This window comes from Bacillus rossius, chromosome 7, assembly GCF_032445375.1.
Source record: "Bacillus rossius redtenbacheri isolate Brsri chromosome 7, Brsri_v3, whole genome shotgun sequence".
In the NCBI taxonomy this organism is placed as follows: Eukaryota; Metazoa; Arthropoda; class Insecta; order Phasmatodea; family Bacillidae; genus Bacillus; species Bacillus rossius.
This window is the reverse complement of record NC_086335.1, coordinates 31,027,075-31,052,892: the sequence shown is the minus strand read 5'-3', so window position 1 is coordinate 31,052,892 and position 25,818 is coordinate 31,027,075. Positions and strand designations below refer to the sequence as shown.

At 37.8% G+C, this 25,818-nt stretch overlaps 1 protein-coding gene across 1 annotated transcript in view; it reads right to left on the bottom strand.

The window, feature by feature from the left end:
- The window catches only part of LOC134534521 (pyroglutamylated RF-amide peptide receptor), a 57,108-nt gene that overhangs the window by 1,216 nt on the left and 30,074 nt on the right, over nucleotides 1–25,818 (bottom strand). The window contains exons 4-6 of the mRNA XM_063373003.1: nucleotides 21,983–22,167; nucleotides 6,108–6,228; nucleotides 3,112–3,301 (exon numbers count right to left, since the gene is read on the bottom strand). Of these exons, the coding sequence (XP_063229073.1) occupies nucleotides 3,112–3,301; nucleotides 6,108–6,228; nucleotides 21,983–22,167 (496 nt within the window). The remainder of the gene's footprint in view (nucleotides 1–3,111; nucleotides 3,302–6,107; nucleotides 6,229–21,982; nucleotides 22,168–25,818) is intronic.

The window sequence follows — 25,818 nt, the reverse complement described above, 5'->3', positions numbered from 1 at the left end:
ATGGTTTTTTTTTGCACATATGAAATACGTTTTTCGAGACAATACAGAGTATTTCTTACGAAAATGGCGTATATTTTAATAATTTAATTGATGTTTCAGTCAAGCATATAATTATTAAACCTTGGAAAAGATAATCAGATATTAAACAGTTGAACACTATTATGTTTCATTATGTTTATTATTGTGTGCAGTTATTGCTTAAAAAATATACAGGGAACGGGTTACAAATAACTTGAACTATTGGAGGTACTGGAAAACACAAAGCATAAATGTCCGCGTAAGAATCCGAACTCAGCGATGAAATTGTTTTCAAGTAAATGTACAAATGAACTAATATTTGTAATTTTACATTAATATTTATGTTCCATTTAAAAAAAATTACAATGAGAGGAAAACTACTATCAAGACGAGGCTATCCATAACCTTGAAGTTTAATTCAAGCCAAACGCGGTAGCTGTATAAATTCTGGTCTGGTTATAAACCCACTCGTTTATTAGAGTGGATGAACTTCAAAATTACATCCCAGCTACTTGTAACAGTTTTATTAAATGCATATTCAGATAAACGATTCTTAAAGACCAGCAAATTTTGCATTTTTTTTCTGGTTTCAGGCTAGAAACCTCACATGTGTGAGGTTTACATTTTGTGTTCATTGTGGCTGATGCTAGATTTCACCTTCTCTTCTTTGGATTATAGTGAAAGATAAACAGGTGATCCAATGACCAGGGACGTTAAAGTGTATCAAAATTAGCTTTCTAATATCTCGCCAAGTAAGAACGCCAACTTTGCAGGTCTGTAGCTACAGTTCATTACAGTTAATCTGAACGTTTTTGACTCGACTTCTCGCTGCCATAGCTGTACACAACTCCACACAACTATATTCTTTTTTGGACTGTCCTCCTATTGGGACAAGTATTTAAAGGTTTTAACGCGCGTGTGACAGAAATAAAACACTCAGCGGAAATTCACAGTTGAAACCATATTTCAGTATCCGCAACTCATATAAGAGTTAATGTAGGGACAGTTGACTGATTGGTTAATGGTATCGTGCAACATAGGAACTGTCATATGTAACGGTTAAGAACATTATATATTAGTTAATATAACTGTCGTAACAATGTGTCATGGCGGATGGCATTTTTAATTATTATAAATAACCTCTCACTTCGCGTGTCCGAGTTTTAACGCAATAAGTATCCGATTTTTCATTAAGAGTGCAATTAAATATGTTATGTAGAATTTTACTTTAAAAAATCTGTAAAATTCTCGTATGTTGGTTTGCAAATTATTAGTAAACAAACCCACATGTATTTGTTTACATAAAACGTATCAGACATTCATTAAGCAAATAGTAAACCAACAACACCTTATGTTCCTCTGTTTGTCACTGTAGTTGTGCAAATTTTGTCTGTATTTACTATTTTTACTGCAATTGTCTTGTTGCCAGCTCACTGTATTAGTCTGTACTGTGATATTTTTTGACTAATTCCTTCAACGGAATTCTCTGTGCCATCTTTATATTTCAAATATTTACATCCGCTGATTTTGCCTAGTTTTCCCGTGTGCTTGTGTATTAATATTACTCTTACTGTTTCTCGGGGTTTCACTGTAGGACATACAGTCCAAAGTAGCAATTGCGTGTGTCCAAAATAATTATTTAGATCAAATTTTCCCACTGCAAGCATCGTTCAAAGAGCGTTGAAGCGTGGACGTCGGGACATGCAGTCGAGTCTACGATTCGTCGGGACGTCTACAATGTTGGATATTTCAGCAAATACACGGACATATCAACGAATAATCAACCTCAAATAAATTAAGAGTTCGTCGTAATCTCAGATGACTGGATCTACGTAGAAACGACCCCGGGTTCAGACTTCCGAGTTTACGTTATGAACAAGGTGAATACATACGCGGAACAAAACATAAAGTTTTTTTCTTCTATTAACCCAACCAGTTTTTGAATAATATAATGTCTATCATCTTAGATCTCGGTGTACGGCATTTGGTGGAAGTTGTTTCGTGAATGCTACGGAGGTCAAGGAACGGAAATGTGGAACACACCACGGTGCTGCCATCTGTGGTGGATGGCGCGAACCAAAGTTCACAAGAAGAAAAGGGGAAACTGTTTAGTGAATTTTAACAAGATGACCTTGTCGAAAATCAATCCTACAGCCGGTGTTCAGTATTTTTTTCCAAGTCTTTTCCACTTTTATCGGAGCCGTTTTCATTATTTATTTAAAAATTTCTCTCTGCAAATCGAATAAGTCGATAGTCGACGTAGCTGCTCCGGCAGTGAATTCTAGCGGTGGTTGCGGTAACTACATGTGATTCGCGTCCAGAAATGTAGTTTAAAACACAATTCGTGTAAAAATAATGTGCCCGGCGGGGAAGCTGAATTGTTGCCCCTTGGAAGGGCAGCCCTTCAGGATTTTTCTGACAGTAGTGTTTTTGAAAGTTAGTCTGAATTATTGCTCCTTGGATGGGCAGTCTTTCAGGATTTTTCTGATAGTGGTTAGTTTGTAAAGCGACTGGACGGGCAGCCCTTCCAGTATCTTAAAATGTGTCTATTTTTGTAATTTTATAATCCTGAATCCCATTGGAAGGGCAGCCCATCAGGATTTATTTAACAGTGGTGTGTTTGAAAGGTTGCCTGAATTGTTGCCCCTTGGATGGGCAGCCCTTCAGGATTTTTCTAACAGTGGTTAGGTTAGGTTAGGTTAGGTTAGGTTAGGTTAGGTCACTTTACAAACTAACCACTGTCAGAAAAATCCTGAAGGGCTGCCCTTCTGAGGGGCAACAATTCAGACAACCTTTCAAAAACACCACTGTTAAAGATATCCTGATGGGCTGCCCTTCCAAGGGGCAACAATTCAGGATTATAAAATTACGAAAATAGACACATTTTAAGATACTGGAAGGGCTGCCCTTCCAGTCGCTTCACAAACTAACCACTGTCAGAAAAATCCTGAAGGGCTGCCCTTCCAAGGGGCAGCAGTTAAGTCGCCCCTGCCCGGGGTTATTTAAAAGAGTTCTACGTCGAAAGACCGTGTCCGTGTTCGAAAGGCGAGGAACACGCGAGGTCTGTCAGGACGCGGCGCGCGGGGCACAGACCTGCGGACGCCGTCCAGATGGTGAGCACGCAGGCGACGCACGCGAAGCCGCTGGGGTCCCAGTAGGTGCGCGCCGCCTGCGTCACCACCAGGTAGCGGTCCACGGCGATGCAGGACAGCGTCATCGAGTTGGCCAGCACGGTCGCCGTCTGCAGGAACGGCAGGAAGTAGCACAGGAACTCGCCCATCACCTGCGGGCCGGCGCGATCCGCGTTCACGCGACACCAATACAGGCCAAAGGAAAAAAAAAAACAATAGTGCATGGAGTCCCTCCGCGCGGAAGAAGTGAAACTTTCACTGTTTATACTTCGCTGCATAGCAAGAATACCACGCGCATGTGCTTGGGATCTACCGACTCACTCTCTTTCTCTCTCCTACTTTCTACCTTTGTGTATCTTTCTTTCTCTCTCCCTCTTGCGTTGGAATATTGGACGCTACTCGTTGCTAACGCTCGCGCTGGCCTGTAACAGGTATATATACTACGCGCATGCGTTCGAGTGCCACGCATTCACTCTCGCTCTGTCTCTTTCTATTCCCCCTCCCCAGGAGCGTTGAACGTTTTACGCAACAGTGCTTTCATACCCCCTCCATGGTAGCGTTAAACGTTTAACGCAACCTTGTTGGAAGTCGCATTAGAAGTTTCACTTAAAAAAAAAATTGCTAGCTGTGATAATATCTCCGAGTATTTCACATCAGCCGAATAATACCCGGCGTTACCCGGGTCAAACACATCATAATATAAAACACATCACTACTGAGTTTCAAGTCTTTAGGACATACACTTGAGGAAAAGGGAAAATTTTATTTTAAAGTCCCATTGATTGCAAAATCTCGGTGCATCAAGGCTACGCATCAGCAAAACCGGGAGGCAAATTTTCAGCATAATATTTTTGGGAAGGCAAATAAACCCTATGCAAGACGTGACAGGCACACCAAACGAGAGCGTGTTAAAAATTCAAGGCAACGCCATCTATTGACGAGGCTAAAAAAAAAAACTGTTAATAGCGCCTTTAATTTGCTAGCAGCCTCGAGTTTCACTAAGCGGGTGGGTTTCGCCAAGGAGAAGGATAGGAACTTCTCAGACCTTACTATATGACCGTGCGGTGGACAGAGAGAAATGACACAAACTCACTGTTTGTATGTGTATGACCTATCGCTTGTGATTTTATATTATAAAACCTAAATTTACACTCTTTTAACCCTCTTAGGGATAGAATTTAATAATTATATGTAGTCGATGTCACTCTACGGCCCATTAACAATTTATGTGAAGAAAAAAAAACATCTCGATCCGTTGCTTCGTTGCTGCGTGAAAGAAGGACAAACAGATAAACAAACTTTTGAATTTATAATATTTGTAGGGATTAGATGTGAGAAAAATATTTCTGGAATTTTTTTTTTTGCCTTTACTAAACTGATTTGACAGTGTATATTGTATTCTAGATCACATTCAGTCTTTCTTAGGGACATATATTATTTTAGAAATTCAAACACGTATAAATTAATACTCCAATTTACATTTTTTAAATGTTCTAGCCTATATGTTTCGTACAGTGACTAATATATAAAATTGTATTTACATAAAAAATTACCATAAAAATGATATTATTGAACAATATATCGATTACTTTTATAGATGTACTATTTTTTGAGTACTTATTGAGTTTTATTTTTTGCCTTTAAAAACCGTCAGATTACAACTTGATTCTACACAGTTGCAGATAAAGACGGTTAATAAAAGAAACTGAACTTAATAACATAGCCATTTGGCTACCACTGTTCTAGATCACCTAAAAAATTCTGTGCTGAGAAATACGAGCAAATAAAAACGTTTTAGACAGAATCAGTTACCAACCTTCATTGCTACCAGCAGAAAGATCTATATGCGCCGTAGACTAATGCAATGATGCAGAACGATAGCATTCTGCGCACGAGGCCTTCATTGGCTTATGATTGGCCAACATAAATATCTGATCCAGCTGATCCACTTCGGTTTTTTTTCTAATAATTTGCGTTGTAGATTTCATAGCCCTTCAAGTTTATAAACAACGCAAGAAACGTAAGATACAAAAAGGCTAGCCGTTTACAAACCACCAAACCCCCCCCCCCCACCTTGTAGAATAGGCGGTGGTTTCTGGAACCAGAAAATATCACGTCTTGGCATGTCAAGGCATAAACCATATCTCCCAGACCTTCTACACCCTGTTTACCAACAGGCATCTAGTCTGTAAGCGCTGCGAGGAAATAACTAATTATTTAACGCGGGAGACTATAAATGCCATGATATTTACACCAGTCCTCGAGTGTTGACTTTCAACAAGTATCCAAAGATACGTCCTGTGCTACGTGAACACAAAAAAAATTGATTGTCTGTAAATTCGGTTTACCGACGATAGTTTAACGTGACAACGTCATAACAAAATATTGATGAAATGATTGCATACTTTTATGAATAAAATTGAATCATTTTTATTGAATTATCACTATTTTGTATGGATACAAAGGAGTGAAATGAAATCTACAATTTAATTGATAAATTTACTTTTATTTGCACTCATTAATTCAAATATGTTTATTACTTTAACGAAGAGATTATTTTAACTATAACTTTTATACATGTTTGCTATTTAACTTCTCCCAATATTTGTTATTCTGTTAAAGATAGGACGATGATAGGAAAAGTAGGAAACGAATGGGAGTGTTTCAAGTTTAATGTGCCTCGAAAAAGTCAAATGCGATGGTTGTTCCAATCGAGTGGAAGAGAGATATAGATGCGGCGCAAGCGTACAATGAGCGTGACGGGACACAGCGTAACGGGACAACGTGCGTAACGGGACACTTTTTCGTGTGTGCAGCCGGCTTTCATCGATTTATTAGACGTTGTCACGTCAAAAAAAAAAAAGTTGTACGGAAGCTTTTTCGCGAGTCGTGCAAACATATTTGAAGTTGCAAAATGGCGATGCGTGATCCCAGTCATGAGCTAGCTCGGCGCCTCACCCAGTAGTTATGAGCGGCCTGCAGGAACTTGGGGAAGTGCGAGAGGCCGGCGCAGACGGCGATTACGAGGTCGCTGCAGGCCAGGGATATGAGGCAGCACCTGTAGAGCAGGCGGTGCTTCCTGCAACCAGACAGAACCAGGGTCACAAACATCCACGTTCACAGGAGAAAAATAAATAAATATATGCACTGGAACCTTGTTCAAAGTCTATTATTACTAGAGACCGGAAAAATTCGCGGGTTCAGTGACCTTCAGGATAGACTCCACTACATTCTACACACTCGGGCAAATGCCACCTGTTCATTGGCTGCTGACTTGTGAGTCGTCTCGACTGGGTGGCTTGTGATTCGACACTTCTATGAGTGAGGAACTCTGATTGGCCCTCATTGCTCCAGATTAACAGTGAAACAGTGGTAGAAGCAGCACTAAGGTATAATTATTTGAATTGTAGCATATCACGAAATGAATCCGCGAATTTTTCAGGTCTCTAATTATATTACTGACCTAGCAGGTGTTCTGTAGTGTGGTTATAAGTTATGTTATTTCTCATAAATATGCATTGCTGAGTAAAAGCAGTAAATCAACTACTTTTCAGTTGTAGAATATTTCAAGTAGAAATTATATAGTTATATATATATATATTTCTTTTTTGCAGGATGCAAACCTAACAGGCTTACAACATACATTACTGCACTTACATTCGCCTATGTTGCCAAAAACAAATATCTGAGCTCAAGGCACAGCTTTAATTGTCGTTTTTTTTTAAAGGTAGAAACTGACATGATAAAGTTACATAGCTACGGTCCTCCTCGAGTAAAGTTTGTAGCTGTAATATCGACAGTAGCTGTAATATCGGCAGTAGCTGTAATATCGACAGTAGCTGTAATATCGGCAGTAGCTGTAATATCGACAGCAGGGATTCGAGTACGCTAGTTATTTGACGTCCAGATTTCCTAGAAATAATTCCACACAAATAAGTTCTTCAGACTACAGGAGTCTACCATGTGAATTTCTAAAATATTATATTATTAAATGTTTTTTTTGCAACTTAAAGTATTCTTCCTTACCACAGTATCAAGCACTAATATGCAGAGGAATAAAATATAAATAATATATTAAATATTAAATATTTTACTTATATAATATATACCAAAAAATATATATAAAATAACAAATGTGTTTTATTTTATATATCTTATAATATATAATCATACATTTAAAAAAGTAAAAAAAAAACACAAAGGCGCTGTTTCCCCATATTTCTTACCGTGTACACGATTATACATTGAATCCAGAAATCTTGTAATTCCTGTTCCCTGCAGTGAAACGCACGTCCACTCACTTTGTGTTCGTTGGCAAACGGCCATCCCCCAGCGACCAAGATGGACGAACGCAAACACTCTTTTATTTATCAGCCACCTCACGGAAAAAAAGTGAGATGTTCACTCTTCGAGATGGTTTGTACACCATTCCAAATCACAGCAAATTTGCGCAATTTTCAACGAAGAATGTAACTCAAACTAAGTGAACTTTGTAATTCCAGATATTGTTGAAACTATTGCCCTATCCCGACTTCGCATTTCCGTGTTCTGTTGTAAACAAGATAAAACTGCATTATAAGGATGCAAATTTTGTTTACTGTTGACTTAACAAGTTCTTAAAGCATTTTTGTTAATGCTCTAAGATGATTCTTGTTAGTTCATGTTAAAAGTAAGCAATGTCAGTGCACATACATTTATAAAGATATTAATGAATTTACAAAGATTCTTAATAATATGTAACCAATACACTTCTTTAATTCATGAAGAATATACTTAAAAGTGTGTTTGGCACATGCATTGAACGCGCAGATAGCGATAAGGAGCAACTTACTGACAAACTAAATGTATGTTTATTGGCTGAATATTATCTACAAATAATCACCGAAAACATTTTTGGACAAAAAAGCATATAGTTATTTATTATAAGAAATTAAAAGAACCAAATTTTTTCAGGTTAGTCAAAAATTCGATATTATTTTGAAGTTGTTTTTAAATAACAATGTCTTGTTAACGCAAATAACTAGGCAAAACGTTTTTCGAGTGAGCATTAGGTACAAGCAATTTTTGCCAGAAATTTGTGACCACACGTTAGAATGCAACATGGTATGCCCGTGCCAGTGGTTTCTTCCTCGTGACTGGCGACCGTTTGCAACGTTGCCTTTTTTTGACTGGGCCATTCAGGAATTGTGTGCTTCCGCGCTGAATTGCTGTGATTGGTGTGCTGACAGCATACACGTTTATGAAAGAAACTCGAACAATTACGAAAAACAAGACGATGCTACATATAGTGCTTTAACTCTCAGGTGGTTTTGAAATCTTAAAACGAAAAATATATGCCCCTAGGTATCGGTGAGTAATATGGCCTGGTTGTAAAAATGGCTATTAACCACCATTTCGTAGGTACATATCCTCATGGGAGCTAAACATACTAGCCGTCGGTGTGCATATTAGTAATTGCATTTGAGTTTCATTAAAATTAAATATAAAAACAATAATTATAATCATAACCAACCTAATGTCTTAACAGAAGAGAAATACCAGTGTGAAATAACTCACTGTAATTGGTCAAGAGTTAAGAGTATTTGGTGTTAATGAAAATTTATTTTTCTCAGCAGTACAAAAATGAAATAAAATTTATCACGAACGACGTACTAAACTTTCGTGAATTCATTTAATACAACAAGTATACTTAACTTGCCTGAAATATTTCATTTGGCATAAAATGATTTATGAAGATCTATGAAAATATGCTAATGTGTACAATTGAGAAAATCACACGTTTCGCAGTTGTCCTACTGAGAAACAAATTCGCGAGAGTTTTAAATAATGAAGCTTCATGAAGTTTAGAATCTTTTAAAGGAGAAAAAGTATAATAAAATGACAAACACCGTCTATCAGTGCTATTAATTGGCGGGGGCATATCTGGGCGATATCGGCTCCCACCAGCGGAAATACTGGGGGCCACAGTCACTCGGAGCAGGATATACGGCATCATGTCCTGCATTATTATCTAGTCAGAGTGAAAAAATATAACGGAAACCATCGCCTCTAACATTTATCTTCGTACGCAAAACTGCCACGGAACTGAAATAAACTACATACGCGCTGAACGGTTCGTACAAACATACGCCGGCCTGTCTGACAGTCGCTTGCGCACTTAGCTCGGACCCTTCGAGTAAGATACAAGCAATCAAAATATCAGCTCGCACGTAAACGCGAATAACTTCATATTTGTGATACCTATATTTATCGCATGATTTTAAGCTTCCATCTGTGAGTATGATTAGTATATTATGAACACTGTTTAAATATCGCGATGGTGAATTTACGGAAGTTTTAACGAAGAATGCAATTAAAGTTAACGGATCCAGATAAATATTTACTCTTAAAAACTACGCTGGAGTTGTGTGTTCCGTTTTGAACGTGCTCTTGGAAGATTGAATGACGCTATGGACTATACAAGTTTTCGACGGTTTTGATAATGCTATAAGAAGATTGTGCCTAATTAATGTCCAAATCAAGCAAATCTTGTACCCGTAAATTTAGCAAGATCTATAATAGTAGTATATAATAGGGGCGCCGAGCGCACGGGTTCTGGGTGAGGAGCCTGAGGAGACGGTCCGCCATATTGGATTGTGACGTCACGGCGGCCATCTTGGAGGAGTGTAACGGGACATAGCGTAACGGGACAAGTAGGACAGTGAGCTTTGATCCTCAAAATTTTCCAAAATTGGGCAAAAATTGCCCAAAATTCCTCAAAATTTCCATTTCTGTGAAAAAAAATTCCGCCAAAAAATCTCAAAAAATTCCACAATTCAAAAATTCCCGTTTTCGAGAGAAAAATTCCCGTTTCGAGGGAAAATTTCCCGTTTTTAGTCCTTAAAAATCCCAGCGGCTAGAAATGTCCATATGTAGGCTTAAGCATCCATGTCTACAGCCTACGATAAGCCTCTGACGTCATCATGGATTATGACGTCACCGTTGTAATTTCCGTTACGGCCGCCATCTTTAACTTTTTTATTTATTATCCGATTTTAATGAAATTTTTTTTTTAAAATTATAAAAATATTCATTTAATAAAATTTTAATAAATTATTTATAAAAAATATACTTTTACGACACGGAGCTCGGAGTCCTCGGTTCGAACCCGGTGAGGGCAAAAAAATTAAAAAATGGCGACCGATCCTTCCCTCACAGTGACTGCTGGCATACTGACTCCCACCACTTTTTTCAAAGAATATATCGTCACCTAGTATGACGTCATGTACGCCATCTTGAAATTTGGACGCCATCTTGAAAATCTTTATTTATTATCCGATTTTAATGAAAAAAATTCCAAAATTCATCAAAAAATTAACGTATTTGAATTCTGTTTGATTATATCGATGTACGTCCTTGGTTCGATTCCCGGCGAGAGTAAACGGTCGATCCTTCCTCCATGAAAGCTACCTAGACTGATATACCACCACCAGTACCAAGGTATATATCATCAACTGGTATGACATCATGTCCGCCATCTTGTCTTCATCCGCTGGAGACCACCATCTTGTTTTCGTCAGCTAGAGTGTGCCGATACCATGTAGTATAATTATCTGGTCACTAAACTTGTGTCCTCAACTGTTGACATTGAACATTGACCTTGAAATTTGACCTTGACCTTGAAATTTGACCTTGACCTTGAAATTTGACCTTGACCTTGAAATTTGACTTTGTCCCTGAAATTTGACTTTGTCCTTGTCAACCATCATGGATCCGACATTTTATGTTCAGTACACGCTACCAGAGGATACCACCTGCTGGAGTACGCCATCTTGTGTGTGTACTTGTATTATAGAGTACATTTCCATCTGGTAAATTTTATTCTAACCCGCTACAGTGCAGTAATCATTTATTACCGAGGTGCCCCCGCCATCATGAAATTCGACCGCCATCTTGAAATCATGTAATAATGTAGCTAGAAAAGCGGGAAAAAATCCAAAATTCATTAAATAAATCACTCATTAACTTACATATCGATTCGATCCGCTCCAGTCCTTGGCTCGATCCTCGATCGATGCAAAACATTTAATTTTATGAAAAAAAAAATAATAATTCCAATAAACCATGTTCAACATTCGTAAAGAGACTTTAAATCCTCTACTACCATCATCCTATCAGACGTCAAGACTACCATATTGGAAATTCGTAATTGTAATGCTAGAGATTCGGGAAAAAGTTCAAAACTCATTAAATAAATTTGTAATCTATATACTGATTGATTAGATCGACTAAGGTCCTTGGTTCGATCCCTTGTCGATACAAAACAACTTTAATTTTAAAAAAGTACCAGAAAAGTGTAAGGTTCGAGGAATAAAACACCTAAAAGTCTTTTACAAACATAATATTTATCACACAATTTCTATCCTACTACAGAATCACTTGCGAAAGCCAGCAATCTTATAAAAATTTAGCCCTGCATAGACGTACAACGACTACTTCTTAGCTCCAAATGGCTCCAAATGCTCCAAACGGCCTCCAAATGGCTCCAAAAGCTCCAACAGCCTCCAAATGCTTGACAGCTCCAACAGCTCCAACAGCCTCCAAAGGCTTGACAGCTCCAAATGTTTCCAGCAGCTCCAAATGCTCCAAATTCTTGACAGCTCCAAATGCTTCAAAAGGCTCCAAATGCTCCAACAGCTCCAAAAAAAAAAGGCTCCAAATGCTCCAACAGCCTCCAATGCATAACACAGCTCCAAATGGCTCCAAATGTTCCAAACGGCCTCCAAATGGCTCCAACAGCCTCCAAATGCTTAACACAGCTCTAAATGGCTCCAAATGCTCCAAACGGCCTCCAAATGCTTGACAGCTCCAAATGTCTCCAGCAGCTCCAAATGCTCCAACAGCTCCAAAAAAAGGCTCCAAATGCAACAGCCTCCAAATGCTTAACACAGCTCCAAATGGCTCCAAATGCTTGACAGCTCCAAATGCATAACACAGCTCCAAATGGCTCCAAATGCTCCAAACGGTCTCCAAATGCTTGACAGCTCCAAATGTCTCCAGCAGCTCCAAAATGCTCCAACAGCTCCAAAAAAAGGCTCCAAATGCTCCAACAGCCTCCAAATGCTTAACACAGCTCCAAATGGCTCCAAATGCTTGGCAGCTCCAAATGCTTCAAAAGGCTCCAAATGCTCCAAATGGCTCCAACAGCTCCAAAAGACTCCAAATGCTTCAAAAGGCTCCAATTGCTCCAAGAGCTCCATCTTCAATTGGTTCCAACTGATTCCTATTACTTTTATCGAACTTGGCATGATTACTAACATGTCTTTATCAGTATACATTTTGACTGGCAGTGGTAACGTTTTTTACACCTTTAAGTTATAAGTTTTATTTAGAAATCAGATTTCGATAAATGATAGCTTCCATCTGGAAAGAAAATATATTAATTTATCTTCAAGTTTATACACATACATTTAATTTAATCCATTATTGTATGTAGCCAGCTTCCCTCAGTTCTTTGAGTATGAAGGATATTTCTTTAATGTTCGAATAGTTTCCTGCACAAAGCGATCCATGTAGTAGTCGTAGCCTGTTAACCAATATGTTAGGATCTTCCCATGAGGTATAATCAATCTCTTCTGCTGCCTTCATCATCCTTGCATGTTTATAATAAATATTATCTCTGGTGTCTATCGTTTTAACACCAACCACAAGGTCACTTTCGTCATCTTGCCAGTGATTATCACAAGCTTGATCAGGATAATTTATTTTATTACGTCCTTTTCATCGTTTTGGTCTCAAACCACCATCACAGTCTTCGCTCTTGCATGCTTTTGGTGCTTCAGTACAGTACTCAATCATGTCAGCCTCAGATGTGTCACCACAATCTTCAATCATGCCAGCTTCTGATGTGTCACCACAGTCTTCAATCATGTCAGCACCACAAACTTGATCAGGATAATTTATTTTATTACGTCGTTTCCATCGTTTTGGTCTCAGACTGCCATCACAGTCTTCGATCTTGCCTGCTTTAGGTGTTTCAGTACAGTACTCAATCATGTCAGCCTCAGATGTGTCACCACAATCTTCAATCATGCCAGCCTCAGATGATTCATCAAAGTCTTCGACCTTGTAAGCTTCAGGTGGTTCTCCATCTTTCACATTTTCATGGAGACGACTAGATATTGGAGTAAATATATTTTCATTTCTAATGTGGTTACAACTTCCTTCGTTTGTTTTAAATTTTAAATTATTATCTTGATCTAGATCAGTAATTTTAGCATTAGCTTTTTCGCCTTCGTTCCTCTTCCGCGATGTTGTAGCCCAGTCTTCGTTATCTTTATTCATCTTAATTGTACAGGTCTTGTAATGTCTATCCAAGTAATATCTTCTACCAAAGGATTTCTGACACTGACTGCAATGAAATGGTTTTTGACAAGGACCCAAATTACACTCGCTTCTCTCATGTCGTTTAGCATTCTTTCTCAAGGTAAACACCTTGCTACAGTATCTACAGTGATGACGTTTTGATACAGCAACAAATCCCGTTTCAGGATTCATATTAGTTATTGAGACTAATGCCAGATGCAAACTAAGAGTTTTAAATTAGATATATTACTTAAATAGAATTTTTTAATTATTTCATCAGCGAGAATTAATTTATCTCATTCAAAGGTACTTGTTGCAAGTAGTTCTGCTTTTCAACAACAGATGTCGCCACATGTTACTTGCAGGTAAATAATATTTAGTTCTTTTATGCGGGATGCGGGATGCTCACTAACGATCGCAAAAGAAGGATGACTTCGCTAGACTCCAAGGAGAAGGAAGTTCGTCCATCCTGTTAGTGCTTCTTAGATTTCTCAGAGATTATTTGACTGAGTAATGATATTTTTTTTTTTAAATTTCCACCTGATAAAAATATTACAAGTGCTGATTTATTGGCAGAATTTCAATAATTAAATGCAACCTTGAATAAAAAAAATGACATGACTCATTAAGTAAAAAATTCTTCATGCAGAGATCAATTCCTCATCAGTAACCAGAAGCACTCGGAGAAAACCATCAGATGTCTAGTCAGGAATAATCAGAAGCACCCAGAGAAAACCATCAAAATATTGTCAAGAATAATCAGGAGCACACGGAGAAAACTACCATAATATTGTCAAGAATAAACGGGAGCACACGGAGAAATCCACCATAATATTGACAAGAATAATCAGGAGCACACGGAGAAAACCACCGCAAGTTTTCTTTGATATCATAAAATTTCAGGGGAAAAAAATAATAAAAAATAAAAATAAATTAATAAAAAAATAAAAAAAAAATTAAATAAAAAATACATAAAATTTTGGCTTGTACTAGAACTCTATCTTTGTTCAACAATGAGAAGTTCACAAGCTAACAGAATATATTTATGTATTTTTTAATTTATTTTTTTTAATTTTTTATTAATTTATTTTTATTTTTTATTATTTTTTTCCTGAAATTTTATGATATCAAAGAAAACTTGCGGTGGTTTTCTCCGCGTGCTCCTGATTATTCTTGTCAATATTATGGTGGATTTCTCCGTGTGCTCCCGTTTATTCTTGACAATATTATGGTAGTTTTCTCCGTGTGCTCCTGATTATTCTTGACAATATTTTGATGGTTTTCTCTGGGTGCTTCTGATTATTCCTGACTAGACATCTGATGGTTTTCTCCGAGTGCTTCTGGTTACTGATGAGGAATTGATCTCTGCATGAAGAATTTTTTACTTAATGAGTCATGTCATTTTTTATTCAAGGTTGCATTTAATTATTGAAATTCTGCCAATAAATCAGCACTTGTAATATTTTTATCAGGTGGAAATTAAAAAAAAAAAATATCATTACTCAGTCAAATAATCTCTGAGAAATCTAAGAAGCACTAACAGGATGGACGAACTTCCTTCTCCTTGGAGTCTAGCGAAGCCATCCTTCTTTTGCGATCGTTAGTGAGCATCCCGCATCCCGCATAAAAGAACTAAATATTATTTACCTGCAAGTAACATGTGGCGACATCTGTTGTTGAAAAGCAGAACTACTTGCAACAAGTACCTTTGAATGAGATAAATTAATTCTCGCTGATGAAATAATTAAAAAATTCTATTTAAGTAATATATCTAATTTAAAACTCTTAGTTTGCATCTGGCATTAGTCTCAATAACTAATATGAATCCTGAAACGGGATTTGTTGCTGTATCAAAACGTCATCACTGTAGATACTGTAGCAAGGTGTTTACCTTGAGAAAGAATGCTAAACGACATGAGAGAAGCGAGTGTAATTTGGGTCCTTGTCAAAAACCATTTCATTGCAGTCAGTGTCAGAAATCCTTTGGTAGAAGATATTACTTGGATAGACATTACAAGACCTGTACAATTAAGATGAATAAAGATAACGAAGACTGGGCTACAACATCGCGGAAGAGGAACGAAGGCGAAAAAGCTAATGCTAAAATTACTGATCTAGATCAAGATAATAATTTAAAATTTAAAACAAACGAAGGAAGTTGTAACCACATTAGAAATGAAAATATATTTACTCCAATATCTAGTCGTCTCCATGAAAATGTGAAAGATGGAGAACCACCTGAAGCTTACAAGGTCGAAGACTTTGATGAATCATCTGAGGCTGGCATGATTGAAGATTGTGGTGACACATCTGAGGCTGACATGATTGAGTACTGTACTGAAACACCTAAAGCAGGCAAGATCGAAGACTGTGATGGCAGTCTGAGACCAAAACGATGGAAACGACGTAATAAAATAAATTATCCTGATCAAGTTTGTGGTGCTGACATGATTGAAGACTGTGGTGACACATCAGAAGCTGGCATGATTGAAGATTGTGGTGACACATCTGAGGCTGACATGATTGAGTACTGTACTGAAGCACCAAAAGCATGCAAGAGCGAAGACTGTGATGGTGGTTTGAGACCAAAACGATGAAAAGGACGTAATAAAATAAATTATCCTGATCAAGCTTGTGATAATCACTGGCAAGATGACGAAAGTGACCTTGTGGTTGGTGTTAAAACGATAGACACCAGAGATAATATTTATTATAAACATGCAAGGATGATGAAGGCAGCAGAAGAGATTGATTATACCTCATGGGAAGATCCTAACATATTGGTTAACAGGCTACGACTACTACATGGATCGCTTTGTGCAGGAAACTATTCGAACATTAAAGAAATATCCTTCATACTCAAAGAACTGAGGGAAGCTGGCTACATACAATAATGGATTAAATTAAATGTATGTGTATAAACTTGAAGATAAATTAATATATTTTCTTTCCAGATGGAAGCTATCATTTATCGAAATCTGATTTCTAAATAAAACTTATAACTTAAAGGTGTAAAAAACGTTACCACTGCCAGTCAAAATGTATACTGATAAAGACATGTTAGTAATCATGCCAAGAACGATAAAAGTAATAGGAATCAGTTGGAACCAATTGAAGATGGAGCTCTTGGAGCAATTGGAGCCTTTTGAAGCATTTGGAGTCTTTTGGAGCTGTTGGAGCCATTTGGAGCATTTGGAGCCTTTTGAAGCATTTGGAGCTGCCAAGCATTTGGAGCCATTTGGAGCTGTGTTAAGCATTTGGAGGCTGTTGGAGCATTTGGAGCCTTTTTTTGGAGCTGTTGGAGCATTTTGGAGCTGCTGGAGACATTTGGAGCTGTCAAGCATTTGGAGACCGTTTGGAGCATTTGGAGCCATTTGGAGCTGTGTTATGCATTTGGAGCTGTCAAGCATTTGGAGCCATTTGGAGCTGTGTTAAGCATTTGGAGGCTGTTGCATTTGGAGCCTTTTTTTGGAGCTGTTGGAGCATTTGGAGCTGCTGGAGACATTTGGAGCTGTCAAGCATTTGGAGGCCGTTTGGAGCATTTGGAGCCATTTAGAGCTGTGTTAAGCATTTGGAGGCTGTTGGAGCCATTTGGAGGCCGTTTGGAACATTTGGAGCCATTTGGAGCTGTGTTATGCATTGGAGGCTGTTGGAGCATTTGGAGCCTTTTTTTTTTGGAGCTGTTGGAGCATTTGGAGCCTTTTGAAGCATTTGGAGCTGTCAAGAATTTGGAGCATTTGGAGCTGCTGGAAACATTTGGAGCTGTCAAGCCTTTGGAGGCTGTTGGAGCTGTTGGAGCTGTCAAGCATTTGGAGGCTGTTGGAGCTTTTGGAGCCATTTGGAGGCCGTTTGGAGCATTTGGAGCCATTTGGAGCTAAGAAGTAGTCGTTGTACGTCTATGCAGGGCTAAATTTTTATAAGATTGCTGGCTTTCGCAAGTGATTCTGTAGTAGGATAGAAATTGTGTGATAAATATTATGTTTTTAAAAGACTTTTAGGTGTTTTATTCCTCGAACCTTACACTTTTCTGGTACTTTTTTAAAATTAAAGTTGTTTTGTATCGACAAGGGATTGAACCAAGGACCTTAGTCGATCTAATCAATCAGTATATAGATTACAAATTTATTTAATGAGTTTTGAACTTTTTCCCGAATCTCTAGCATTACAATTACGAATTTCCAATATGGTAGTCTTGACGTCTGATAGGATGATGGTAGTAGAGGATTTAAAGTCTCTTTACGAATGTTGAACATGGTTTATTGGAATTATTATTTTTTTTTCATAAAATTAAATGTTTTGCATCGATCGAGGATCGAGCCAAGGACTGGAGCGGATCGAATCGATATGTAAGTTAATGAGTGATTTATTTAATGAATTTTGGATTTTTTTCCCGCTTTTCTAGCTACATTATTACATGATTTCAAGATGGCGGTCGAATTTCATGATGGCGGGGGCACCTCGGTAATAAATGATTACTGCACTGTAGCGGGTTAGAATAAAATTTACCAGATGGAAATGTACTCTATAATACAAGTACACACACAAGATGGCGTACTCCAGCAGGTGGTATCCTCTGGTAGCGTGTACTGAACATAAAATGTCGGATCCATGATGGTTGACAAGGACAAAGTCAAATTTCAGGGACAAAGTCAAATTTCAAGGTCAAGGTCAAATTTCAAGGTCAAGGTCAAATTTCAAGGTCAAGGTCAAATTTCAAGATCAATGTTCAATGTCAACAGTTGAGGACACAAGTTTAGTGACCAGATAATTATACTACATGGTATCGGCACACTCTAGCTGACGAAAACAAGATGGTGGTCTCCAGCGGATGAAGACAAGATGGCGGACATGATGTCATACCAGTTGATGATATATACCTTGGTACTGGTGGTGGTATATCAGTCTAGGTAGCTTTCATGGAGGAAGGATCGACCGTTTACTCTCGCCGGGAATCGAACCAAGGACGTACATCGATATAATCAAACAGAATTCAAATACGTTAATTTTTTGATGAATTTTGGAATTTTTTTCATTAAAATCGGATAATAAATAAAGATTTTCAAGATGGCGTCCAAATTTCAAGATGGCGTACATGACGTCATACTAGGTGACGATATATTCTTTGAAAAAAGTGGTGGGAGTCAGTATGCCAGCAGTCACTGTGAGGGAAGGATCGGTCGCCATTTTTTAATTTTTTTGCCCTCACCGGGTTCGAACCGAGGACTCCGAGCTCCGTGTCGTAAAAGTATATTTTTTATAAATAATTTATTAAAATTTTATTAAATGAATATTTTTATAATTTTAAAAAAAATTTCATTAAAATCGGATAATAAATAAAAAAGTTAAAGATGGCGGCCGTAACGGAAATTACAACGGTGACGTCATAATCCATGATGACGTCAGAGGCTTATCGTAGGCTGTAGACATGGATGCTTAAGCCTACATATGGACATTTCTAGCCGCTGGGATTTTTAAGGACTAAAAACGGGAAATTTTCCCTCGAAACGGGAATTTTTCTCTCGAAAACGGGAATTTTTGAATTGTGGAATTTTCTGAGATTTTTTGGCCGAATTTTTTTTCACAGAAATGGAAATTTTGAGGAATTTTGGGCAATTTTTGCCCAATTTTGGAAAATTTTGAGGGTCAAAGGTCACTGTCCTACTTGTCCCGTTACGCTATTTCCCGTTACAATCCTCCAAGATGGCCGCCGTGACGTCACAATCCAATATGGCGGACCGTCTCCTCAGGCTCCTCACCCAGAACCCGTGCGCTCGGCGCCCCTATTATATACTACTTATAATAAATTTATGAAAGTGCATCGATAATTTATAACAAGTTTTATTAGTAAATTTAAGGTGTACATTCTTATAGTGTAGTTGAGCATTAATGAATAATCAAATGTAACGTATTGAATGTCACTCTATAAATGCACATATATATGTATGTAAAAATGAAAGATCTGTAACGCTAAACTGATTGATTTGTTTTTAGATGTGTAATATCACTCGTAGGGCTATTTATTAAACCATAAAAAAAAGTGGGGAAAAAATGTGCACTAATTATTACAAGAAAATATCTGTTAAATGAATGTGTTTTCTTTATATTGGAAATTATTTGATTCAAATATAAAGAATTTCAGTAAGAGATAAATTTTAATAAAATCTTTTGCCAATAAGCACTAAAGATTTTATTTACCGTTAACTCGCATAATGAAATCAAAGATGAAACTAAAGTTGTGATTTGGCAAAGTTTACGATTCTCATTGTGACTCTGTCGAACTCTATCAGGGAAATTTCTCGTCTACGATCGTCGAACTAAATGCTTGTTTTTTAACGTCAAGCGTAGCAGATGTTCCAAGAAGCGCTATCATTGCGTAACTCCCAGGGCGATGTTATGGAAGCTTGGAGGCTGCACAAACACACACAGGCATCCAGAGTCTTCCCACGGGAAATGTTTGTGTTGTGTAGGCCGCGTCAGGAGCGAGAAATGTCGAGCGTTTCCAAGTACTTTACTGATAACATTTTTTTTTTAAATGCAATATACTTTCCAAACCCGCCACGCCAGAGGTAAAAAAAAAAGTGGAATATTTCGAGCCAAGGCCTGCAAAAACTCCGTGGATTGGTTAATAGAATAATATGGTTCGTACAGCCGTCGTGTTTCGTATGATTAGATTATTGCATGGAGGTAAGAAGTTAGGCAGTGGATGTGTGCAATATATATCGTTTTCATAACATAGAAGTCAAAACGAGAACATCTTCCTCCCTCCTGCAAATATCACCCCTTTCCATAAATTTAGCAAAACATTTTTTGGCTATTATAAAGTTTAACGCTACTTCCTTGTTGAAGTGTTTTTTTGAAAATCTGTGTTTGACAAAAGACATTTTAAGTTGTTTTTTTTAGCCTTTATACAGTTGTATTATTTATTTTTATTTTTCATTTGTGAAACCTTTTAGTGAATTTTCTGGCGAAAGGCCTACTGTAGTGAAGTTAAATTTTGTTCAGTCCATCGAGGAGTTATGAACGAAGGGGGAGGGGTGAGTTACCAAGTGCATAAGGGCTTAACGTCTTTTTGGCATGGGTGATAGCAAGTGGATAAGTGGATAATGGAAAAGTTTGTAAATGCAAGGGTGGGGGAAAAGAGAATATCCAGAGCAAACCTACACAGATAATTACTTTTTACTTTAAAAAAAAATTAGTTGTCTGTAAAGTCGGTTTACGGACGATAGTTTAACGTGACAACGTCATAACAAAACATTGATGAAATGATTGCATACTTTTATGAATAAAATTGAATCATTTCAACTATAACTTTTATATACATGTTTGCTATTTAACTTCTTCCAATCTGTGTTATTCTGTCAAGGATATAGGACGATGATAGGAAAAATTAGGAAACGAATGGGAGTGTTTCAAGTTAAATGTGCCTCGAAAAAAGTCAAATCGATGGTTGTTCCAATCGAGTGGAAGAGAGATAGATGCGGCGCAAGCGTACAATGAGCGTAACGGGACACCGCGTAACGGGACAATGTGCGTAACGGGACATTTTTTCGTGCGTGCAGCCGGCGTTCATCGATTTATTAGAACGTTGTCACGTCAATAAAAATTCTGTCTTTAAATTGTGACATTGAATCGAAACTGTACAGCGCTTACAGTTGACACTATTGAGTTTCACGAACGGTGTTATTCTTTCATGGAGAGGCCGTGTAGTTAGACTAGGGTGACCAAACGTCCCGTAAAAACGGGATTGTCCCGTTTTTTTAACGATCGTTCTCGTAGTCCCGAAAAAGTCTCCCGGGACGCCTAAATGTCCCGTATTTACGTTGGGTTGATGATACACTTTTGTCGGGCCTCTCCTCGGACCGTCTTCCCCTCTCCTCGACAGTTGACTGTGGGTATGGGTGTTTGTCTTGCTACAAGTGTTTGTTTAGTGCATCTCATATTGTCATTAATGACTAATTATTCCCAAGCGTCAGTGCAAGTTTAAGGAGGAGTACACATTCTGAAGAATGGAAGTACTTTTAAAAAGGTAAGCTATGACAATGAAGCAGAGTGCACAGTTTGCAATACTGTTCTTTAGTTTTGCTCAGCCAAAAAAGAGCGTGCTCAATGATTACTAGAGACCTGCAAAATTCGCGGATTCAATGACCTCCAGGATAGACTCTACTACACTCTACACACTCGGGCAAATTCCACCTGTTCATTGGCTGCTGACTTGTGAGTCGTCTCGACCGAGTGTCTGTGATTCGACACATCTTTGAGCGAGGGTATCTAATTGGCCCTCATTACTCCAGATTAACAGTGAACCAATTGCAGAAGCAGCGATAAGGTATAATTATTTGAATTGTAGCATATCACGAATTGAATCCGCGAATTTTGCAGTTCTCTAATGATTACGTATCGATGGAGGCCCCTCGGACTGGAGGGTATCGCCCCCAAACCCTCCTCGGATGTGTCCCGTTTATGATCTGGCCACCCTCAGTTGGACCGACCCCCTGTAGGTGACGCAGATGGTGAGCCCGTTGGCGACGACTGCCACGCCCAGCAGCAGCAGGTACACGACGACGAAGGAGAGGTTGACGGACGCGGGCATCCTCAGCAGCGAGGACTCCGGCACCGGGAACGTGTCGTTGTCCGTCACGCAGCTCCAGTCCGCCGAGCGGTTGGGGGCGTGCTCCTGCGAACAGCCGCCTGCCAACAGACTGTGTACCTCCCGGAACCCCCGACTCCATACCCCGGGACCTTGCGTGTTTCTAGAGACCTTCAGGACGGACTCCAATATCCCTCTACACACTCGGGCAAATGCCACCTGTTCGTTGGCTGCTGATTTTCTTAAACGATACGAATGAAAATGAAATACACCCACCCACACACACATACATATAATTAGAGACCGGAAAAATTCGCGGGTTCAATGAACTTCAGGATAGACTCCAATATCCTCTACACACTCGGGCAAATGCCAACTGTACATTGGCTGCTGACTTGTGAGTCGTCTCGACTGGGTAACCTGTGATTCGACACTTCTATGGGTGAGGGTCTCTAATTGGCCCTCAGTCCTCCAGATTAACAGTGAACCAATGGCAGAAGCCGCACTAAGGTATACTTATTTGAATTATAGCATAACACGAAATGAACCCGCGAATTTTTCAGGTCTCTACATATAATGAATCGGAAACCTAATATATAGAGACCTGCAAAATTCGCGGTTTCGATGGCCTTCAGGATAGACTGCACATAACCCGGTACACTCGGGCAAATAACGCAAGTTCATTGGCTGCCGACTTGTAAGTCGTCTCAGCTGGTTAGTCTGTGATTCGATCCTTCTTTTGTTGAGGGTTTATAACTGGGTTGAGATTCGTCCAGATGAACAGTAAGCCAATAGCAAAATTATCTAAGAGGTATATGTGTTTGAATTCTAGCCTATCACCGAATGAATCCGCGAATTTTGCAGGTCTCTACTAATATAACATACAAAATCATTTGATACAATACAAATGAAATTATATGTACCCAAATGTAAATGAATAAATAAAATTAAGTAAAATTACATGAAAAAACATCAAAAGAACCCATTTGTAATGTGAGTCGTCTCGACTGGGTGGCCTGTGGTTCGACACTTCTATCAGTGAGGGTCTCTAATTGGACCCCAGTCCTCCAGATTAACAGTGAACCAATGGCAGAAGCAGTACTAAGGTATTTGAATTTGAATTTTAGCATAACACGAAATGAATTCGCGAATTTTCCAGGTCTCTACATATTTAGCTGAACGTTACAAACACCGTAGCATCGTCTGTATTCCACGATTGGGCGAGTTTCTTCCAGGTACATGTCGAGTTTTAAGACACCAACCACAGTGAGTCAGTCCGGAAGCAAACGCATACTGAGTGGATCGATCAAATAAGGCATCGAATTCTCTCACAGACGGCCGCCAATCACAAGGAATAAACTGCTGGTGCGGGTATATCTTGTTGCAGTCTAATAGGCGTTCAGATTTATTCGCGGAAAATGCCTGCCCCTATCTATACCCACTATGGAGTACTTAGTTTTCTTCAATAACCTGGATGTACATTATGAAATATGTTCAGTGTGTTTAAAGACGAAAATAATATTTACAGAATAATTGTTATGGTATTATTAATTTTGGTGGCCTTTAATCAAACTGTATCTCTAGGGACCGGAACAATGAATCGCGCATTCATTTCGCGATATGCTAACATTGAAATAATTATACCTTTGTGAAGCTTCTGCCATAAGCTTCAATTTTGATCTGGAGACTTCGAGACAATTAGAAACCCTCAGTAATAGAAGTATCGAATCACAGGCCATCCAGTCGAGACGACTCACAGGTCAGCAGCCAATGAAACAGTTGGCATTTGCCCGAGTGTGCAGAGTATTGTGGAAGCTATCGTACAGTCCACTGAACCCGGCTAATGGATCAAAAGAGCATGTTTTATAATAATTCGGATTAATATTTTATATGCGTGCTTGATTTAACTACGGCTTATTGAATTATTTTAAATTCGTATATTCAGTGATTGTAAAAATAAATTTTTTGAAAACTCGATTTTATATCAACTTTAGTAGTAAAATGTTACTATAGCTAAATTAAATACAACTAGATTGTTTTTTCTATTATTTTAATCTATTTAGGCCGGCATTCCGAAACAAGAAAAAAATTAGGGTTTAGGTGTTGAAATTGTTACAACTGTACGCTAACCGCATTCCAGATGAGAATATACAGATTGTCTCAGAACACACTACCTCGCGAGGTGCATGAATACCGGGCTAGATGTGAATACACAGTTTGTCCTAGAAATCAACGTCAAGTAAAGAACAGCTCATAGGCCAAATTATTACGGTTCAAATAAAAAAATGGATACGTGTACGCGCGTTATAAGTTATACCTACTAACTTGGCATAGTAAAAAATTAACTTTAATTTTGCATGCAAATAATTAGTAGAAATAAAATAATGAAAGTATTGAAGTGATAATTTGCATACGGTTGGTAAAGTTTAAATATAAATAAATTAATAAATACTAACTTTAATTTTGCATGCAAATATTTAGTAGAAATAATATAATAAAATGATTTAAGTGATAATTTAAATAAGGTTGGTAAAGCATAAATATAAATTAATTAATAAAATTAAAAATACAGCGTATTAAATTTTTATATATAATTATTAATTAAAATTAGGAAAGTATTAGAAATAAATTTTAATTGTAAATAAAAATCAATAAATATGATGAATGTTTATTATGATATATTATTTCAATATTTATTAAATATTAATGTATAACTTATAAATTATAATGCAAATAAATTATACACACGAGATTATATACTCACATATATAAATATATTCGAAAAAGTTTATGAACTCAAAATCTATCACTAATATTCACAATAAATAAACGATTTTAGTGATATGGGCCAATATTCAATATTAATCACTAAAGAATAAGATTTAAAAGCACATATATAATGTAACCTTTTTTCATCCGGTGAAAATTTCGTTGCATGGTGCGCGCGCATCATTAAGATTCGCTCTCATCATTTTTCAATAAAGCGCCCGAAGAAGAATAACTTCAAGATTTACAAATCAATACGGAGCGTAATTGATGTTGTGGTATCTCGTATAGCTTTGTTTGTCCGAAATCCAATGTTATTTGAATTAATGAGTTTTTGTTTGACGCATGGTTGACATCGAGGTCATTGGAGAGGACGAGGATTATGGAGTTGCTAGTGAAATTTTAACGGAATGAATGGGTGGGCGGAAGCGGGACGACCCCTAGAAAATCCACCGACTGAAGGCAACATCCAACACGTTTTCTTAGGGATTGATCTTACAGGCTATACAATATTTTTAAAATTATTTCGTCACTACCATTCTTTAAGGTTGATTTTTGAAATTCTAACATGATAAATCTTTTGGATTTGCAACATATATTGTCCTTAGCGAATATGCTTTTAAATTATTGGCGATAGAACAACAAATTCAAGATAAGTATAGTGTTGAAATTTCATAAATAGTCCTTAAATAATTCCTAGTAATGGCGAGAAAATGAAAAAAATAGCGTGTCGTACCGAGCCTTATTTTTCAACCTTAACACGTTGGTAAGAAATAACCACATTTTCAAAATAATTTGTGTCCTAACTGGAGTCTTAAATTCAGAGGGTTGCCTAATTGTTTGTTGGCATTTGTTAATAAATTTCAATCAGAACTCTCAGTGAAGCGAAGCATTTTTTTCTTGTAAATATTTCCCATGCGATCCAATCCAAATGGAAATGATAAACCGGTTCTCCATTATCTAACTAGCAAT